A 6,506-nucleotide genomic window follows, 5' to 3' on the forward strand; every position below is an offset into this window, starting at 1 on the left:
CCTCGCCCCGCACAGCCCGCTCCCACACCGGCGGGGGGTTGCACAAGTTCCTCCCATCCCGGAAAGTTACATTTGTGGATTTAACAAACTTTGGACTCTCTGGCCCGGGTTTATCGGAGATTTTGGGAACACGAAGAACTTTTGCTTTCAATCCCCTGCAGCAGACGGATGGCTTAAAGGTGACTTTCATCACGGCAACTCCTTTTCCTCTCAATTTCTTCATCCTCTTTGTAAACCCAGACATGGGCTGGTGTGCTCGGAGTTTCCTCCGGAGTTTATCGCCTCCCGCGCCGCCCGGCTGCTCAGTGCTTTTCTGGCTGGGTGGCACTTCAGGTTGTCTTCCTGCCCAAGGTGTCTCCTGGACTATAAATTATAACCTTGCTTTATATTGCAACCCTGCTTTTAAGTATAATTAAAGTCATGGGGTGCTGCGTAAACAAATCTGGGGGGGGGAGGCTGAATTGGGGACACTGTTCTCCTGCACTGGTGTCCGTGACCTCCTGCAGGTAATAACCCCTCGAGTCCCACCCTCCATCCCCTACCTGCCGTGCTCCGCTCTCGCCCCGCCAAGGAGAAAATCACTTGTATTATTCAAATGCCTCTGTCACAGGGCTGGGTGAATGCGGTTGTGCAACCCAAAGGGCTTTTCGGTGTTTATCCCTGTTCAGCCAGAAAATATCTTGATTGAGCTTCCCACTCTCGATTTGCATCAGCCTAACGTCAGCTCCTGGTTTGGGGTTTTGCTGTGTCCCTTCCCCGCTGGAGCATCTGCTCCCCCCTGGCATCCCAGCTTTCCCGAGCTCGTCCCCTTGATACCAGAGGCGTTTGGCCCATGGGCGCGACGTGGCCCCGCCGGAGCATCCCTCCCTCCCCCCCGAGCCCTTCCCCAGGGCAGCCCGGCGCAGGCTTGAGAGCAAGGGAAATATTTCTGTGGTTGCATCAGGGTGTTCCTGGCTCCCGCCTTTTCCGCGGATGGCGGATGCTGGGAGCTCGTGCACCGCTGGGGCTTCCCCAGCTGCTCTCAACGCCCTGCCTTCAGCTCTCTGGCCTCCCTGGACTTTTCCCACGGGGGCTCCTCCAGGGCGAAACCCCGAGGAACCGCTTTCGTGCGTGTGCTCCCAGGTGACATTTGCTGCGTCGTGCTCGGGGTTCATGGTGCGCTGAGCCCCGTGGGGGCCTGGGTGTCCCCAGCTTCCCTCACTGCGTCCTCTGCTCACGGAGCTGCTGGGGATGGCACCGTCCCCGGCGAGATGTGTCCTCCTGGGGGGCCTGATCCTGCACAAAACCTGCTGGAAAGCCCTACCAAGGACATATCACCCTGCCCTGGGGAGATGCTTGGGTGGAGGCAAGTGGTGGAGTCCAACATGGCGAGGGAGGAGGAGGGGTGACGGTCATGGAGGTGACCCAGCTGGGTGCAAGGGAGGCTCAGCCCTGCGTTGGTGGCTGGTGACCTCTTTTTCCTCCAAGATGCAATCCCAGGGGCTCCTGACGTGCTCCCGGCTGGCAAGGGCATCGCTGGGGTTTGCACACACAGGTGTCTGCCCTGTGTCCGAGCTGGGTCCCCGCGTGTTCCCATGCCCAACCCATGCACCACGCCACCCTTAAACCCTTCTGGGTCATGGCAGAGTGACATTTCCCTTGGGGAATCATTTGCATCAACTTCTAGTTAAGTGAAGCAAACAATTAAACAAAAGGAAAAGCTTTTACACCCCCAAACGCCTGCTCATTCTTCCCTGCCGGTCTTTGTTCACTGCGCTGTGCCGGGGCGAGCCGGGACAGGCCCTGGCCGAGGGCGCTGTGAGGGCTGTGCGGTGCTGGTGCCTCAGGCAGTGCCTACACCGCCATCCTGGGGGTGATGACAAGCTTGTTCCTATCCTGGTAACAGGATTTACATGATTTTTTCGTTGTGCGGTGTCCAACACAGTAAGTTTTGGGAGGGCTTGCCTGTGTTCGGCACTCTTACCTGCAGTGCGGGAGGCAGGCAGGATTCGTTTTGGGCTGGAATTGGAACTTCCCTGGATTCCTGTCATCTAGGGGATGCTGGAGCAATGGTGTCCTCACAGCCCTGGGCTCGGTCCTTACTGGGCTAAATCCAGCCGTGACTGTCTGAGAATGACATTCCTGAAGGCAGGAGCTCAGCGGCTGGAGCCCTTGTCCCCGATGGGGATAGGTGGTGTCCCCAGGAGGGAAGCAGGCACGGCTCCCCAGCCAGATCCGTCCTCCTGGAGGACCCCAGTGGTGATGCAGCTGCATTTTGCAGAAATGGGATGGTTTGGGTGAGATGCTGGAAGACTTTGCTGCGATGGGGAGGGAAAGAATGGGCTCAGAAATGCCCTGACGGGCTCTAGTGCTGCCCTTGGTGGTGTCCAGCTCCCAAAAAGCTCTTTTTTGCTATGTCTCGTTAGCTACAAGCGATCTTGAACCTGCTTGAAATACTAATGGCTGTTAATGAGGTAAGGCAGGCGCTGGGCTTGTCTCTGCCTGGCAATGCATCGGGAGAGCCGGGTGCTGCTGCAGGAGCATCTCCTGGGCGCCTCTCCCTGCCCCGGTGCCACTTTTGAGGAGCTTGCAGGTGGCACTGGGATATGGGGGAGAGGGGGAAAAAGGGGAATGGAAAAGGAGATTGGGAGACAGCCAAACCCCTTGCATACCTCTTTTTAACACTGTGAAGAACTGTATTTGTAGAGTAATTCCTGTTGGCAAGGACCTGTGGAGGTCTCTGGTCCACCCCCCCACTTAACTTTGAGGCTACAGCAGGCTGTGCAGAGCCTCAGCCAGGTGCAGTTCGAAGCTCTCCAAGGATGGAGATCCCACCACCTCCCCAGGCCCGTGTGTCACCACCCTACACAAAGAATTACTGTCTTTATACCCAGATAGGATTTCTCCCCTTACTTGTTGCCTCTCATCCTTTTGCTGTGCGTCTCCATCTCTCTCTAACCACCTGGGTCCCATCAGGGCCACGAGTAGCTCCTTCAGCTTCAAACTCTTCCCCGTTTGGCTGGATGACATTGGCAGGTGTGTGGTTTTTTGGAAGCGGAGCCATCGACGCCCTCGGCATAGTGACGATGGCTTTGCAGGGTGTGAAACGTGTTCACGTTGCTCCTGGCTTGCTCCACCTGCAGCCCACCTGAGCTGGGCAGCACCAGCCAGGGCTACCTCTGCCTCAATTAACAGGGGGGGAAGAAAGCCACCTCATTTTTGTTGAGTTATAAATTCAAGTTGCCTCAAAAAACCTCAGGTTTCCTCTGAAACTTCAGCCCAAAACTGCAAATCAATTGGGAAAATTAAAATCAATCCTTGTGGAAATAAGAAGCTCCTGTGCACGTTCTCGGGAGAAGTTAGATGTCCAAAAAAATCAAGGTCGATAGTTGCAAATGCACTTGGGGAGGGAACAAGCATGTCTGGAGGTGCTCGGCGTGGTCTCCTGGGCTTCAGGTGGGTGGGCTTTGTAACTGCAGTTGGTGGCAACCTGGATTATGTCCTCTGCGGCGGAGCTGGGACCTTTCAGCGTGGGCAGCTGTATTCTGGCTGATCGGGAGCTGATGGGTACGCTTGCTCATCTAGGTAGCCAGGAAGGATCAGCCCTTGGTAAAGTCCTGCTCCGCTGCGTTTCCCAGCATCCCCATCGCTGTGGCCACGGGGCTGTGGCCTCGCTGGTGGTGTATGCAGGAGAAAACCCAACTCTCTTGGGTGTCTCCCATCCCCAGGAGTGGCACTGTGGAGCCCTCACTGAGCTGACTGACCTCAAGGAGGAGAACAAATACTTCTCCATTAAAAAAAATGGCATTTAAAAATTTTTCTCCTTAGAATACCTTAGGTGGAAGGGGGCCTCTGGAGGCCACCGGGTCCAACCTCTGCTCAGAGCGGGGCCGGCTTTCAAGGTAGCCCCAACATGAGAAGGTTTTCCTTATTTTTCCTTCCATAAATCCCAGGAGGATAAAGAACCTGGGGCACAGGGTGCTTTTCCTGCTGCTCTGGCCACGTATCCCCAGGGCCTGGGATGGGGTCATCTCCCTCCCTGTCCTCTTGCTGATTTGCATCGCGTGGTAATTTTGCATTTATTTCCGAAAAGCCCCACGCCTGCTCCGGTGGGGAACAGAAGCGCTTCTTCAGCTGATGCTTGTTTATAGAGCGTGATCCTGTTACGACTTTAAGCCAGAGGGACCGGCGATGAGAATAAACTGAATATTATAAACCTGCAAACTGCAGGCTGAGCCGGCGGATGTGGAGCTGAACCACCCGGGCTGCGGGATCGGGATTTCCAGGCAGAGTGAGCAAGAGGCAGGGTGGCCTTGTGCAAGGTTTCCCTAAAATATGGGGAGGTTGGAGCATCCTCCTTCCCTTTCCTAGGTATGAGTGTGTTTGAGGAATGGGTTTTAAAAGCCAAATGCAGGTTGCAATGAGCAACTGCTTTGCATGTAGATGTTAAAAAAAATGCACAGCTATGCTGTAATGCAAAGAAAAAGGCCGGGGGGCGAGGGAGGGTTTAAACGAACTTGAGTGGAAACAAATTACAAAAATCACACTAACGGCAGTAAAGTCAGTGAAATGACATTCTGGCATAAAAGGCAGAACAAAACTAATTAAATATTTAATGCTCATAAGAGGCACTGGCACATCTCAGTGTATTAAGTGTGATAAAGATGTAAGTAGTTGTCATCATCTGCTTCAGCATCTGGTCCGGACAAGCCTGTTTGCTCCCCCCTGTCCCATTGCAGCCAGCCCTGGTCTGGCCTCAGGGACGTCGCCCTGGCCCCTGGGTCACACGTGGCCTCAGGGATGTCACCCCAGCTCCTGGGTCGCAGATGGGGGCTCCCTGGCTCCCTGCAGCATCCAGCTCCTGGCCATGGGACAGGTTTTTTTGGGAAAGAAAACCAACCTCAGGGAAAAGGGAATTTATAGCAGAGACCCAATTTGTACCAAAATTGTGTGACCTGGGAGCCGCATGCCAGTGAGTGCAGCTTTTGGGTCATTCCCATCCCTGCAGCTATGAATCCCTGTGGGATTCTCGTCACGAGGCACCTGGCCAAGATCGCCCAGCTCATTGCATAGCCCCGAGACTTTATCCATGCTTTTGGGATGGAAAAAGAGGAGTTGTGGCATCTCCAGCTGCCAGGATGAGAGGGCTGGAGGCAGCGCGGCCACCCTGGGGCTTGGCAGGGTGGCGTGGCTGGCACGGTGTTTTCCCGCAAATGCGGGACATTTCAGCTCCGTGCAAGAAAAAAAAAGGGCAAAAACTTGTAAAAGAGGAGTGTGGGGCTTCCCTGAGCTGAAGGGAGCCAGTGGGGCTGCCTCTCCCAGCTCGCCTTCATTCCCAGGCTGCACTTGCTGCTGGGGAGGGACTCTGGGGCATGTATTATACATCCCTTGGGAAGGACGGTTGGTTTGCTTGGAGAGATTTTTTTTTTGACTCCTCCTGCTGCCGTCCTTGACTCCAGGCTAAGCGCATTTATATCCCGTGCTTCCCAGGAGCATCCCAGGGCTAGCAGGGATTGCATTCACCTCTCCTTATGGGGCTGTTCTTGCTGCCGGGGCGAAGCCAGAGCGTCGGGTGGGGAAAGGCAGCGCGATGACGCACAGCTCTCCTGGCTCCACCGCAGCTGCTGAGCTCATCTTTAGCTCATTATTTCTGCTTGGGAGCTGATGGAAGGCAGTTTGCAAAGATGCATTTAATGGGTGAAAATTCATAGAAATGTTTTCCGGGCTCTGTTGTGCCAGTGCAGCGTCCGGCCACCAGCTCTGTTTGCCACGGTGGTGGCACCAGGTTTAGTGCCAGCATCCTGCATCCCTTCCCTGAAGCCCGGCTTTGCCAGGGATCTTTGTGTGAGCAAGGGATTTGCGGTGCAGGGCACGGCTGCACCGATGCACAAAGGGATGCTGCCGGCACTGAAATGGGGGGCAACCACAGGAAAACCTGATTTTTTTTTAAAAAAAGCCTCTCTTTTTGCAGATCGGGAGCTTGGAAAACTACTACCACTTTCACCACAGCAAGACGTTTAAGCGCTCGACACTGAGCAGTCGGGGACCACACAACTTCCTCCGCATGGACCCCAAGGTATGGGGCCGGGCAGCCCGGGGTCCCCCAGCCTCTGTGGGGGCTGGTGGGAGGGGGGTCCCCGCTTCTCTCGGAGGAGCCTGTTGGCTTGGTCTGGGTCAAGCGTGAGCCCAAGCATCTTGCGATGGCATGTTATCCTTGAACCGCAGCCCTGTGCATGCACAGGGTGACTCATTGGACATGGGTACGTCGATCGGTGATGAAAAATACTTAGAAGTGACTAAACGCTAACATCTGCCTGAAAGCCAGGAGGAAGAAAAGGGGGAAAAAAGCCTTCCAGGATAGAAAGGCTGTTGCATGCTTGGGGTGTTGATCCAGTTGCCACAACACTTGCTGCCTCAATGGTTGCTATGTGTGAAATCCTTGGCAATAGCTCTGCATTGCTTTTTCCTAGAGCAAGCATCCGAAGGGATTTTCAGTACAGCTGAATTGACAAAAATAATGGGGGGGG

The 6,506-nt window shown here is 54.9% G+C and overlaps 2 protein-coding genes across 2 annotated transcripts in view; one reads left to right on the forward strand and one right to left on the reverse strand.

Annotated features, from left to right (window-relative positions):
• PLEKHO2 (pleckstrin homology domain containing, family O member 2) overlaps positions 1 to 1,154 on the reverse strand; it is a 53,268-nt gene extending 52,114 nt beyond the window's left edge. Inside the window, exon 1 of the mRNA XM_009321536.1 lies at positions 1,068 to 1,154. Coding sequence (XP_009319811.1) covers positions 1,068 to 1,154 — 87 coding nt within the window. The remainder of the gene's footprint in view (positions 1 to 1,067) is intronic.
• A 239-nt stretch (positions 1,155 to 1,393) lies between these two features.
• PCSK6 (proprotein convertase subtilisin/kexin type 6) overlaps positions 1,394 to 6,506 on the forward strand; it is a 33,648-nt gene continuing 28,535 nt past the window's right edge. The window contains exons 1-2 of the mRNA XM_009321537.1: positions 1,394 to 1,399; positions 5,951 to 6,055. Of these exons, the coding sequence (XP_009319812.1) occupies positions 1,394 to 1,399; positions 5,951 to 6,055 (111 nt within the window). The remainder of the gene's footprint in view (positions 1,400 to 5,950; positions 6,056 to 6,506) is intronic.

The sequence above is a fragment of the Pygoscelis adeliae genome, unplaced genomic scaffold (assembly GCF_000699105.1).
Source record: "Pygoscelis adeliae isolate BGI_AS28 unplaced genomic scaffold, ASM69910v1 Scaffold13, whole genome shotgun sequence".
NCBI classification, from domain to species: Eukaryota; Metazoa; Chordata; class Aves; order Sphenisciformes; family Spheniscidae; genus Pygoscelis; species Pygoscelis adeliae.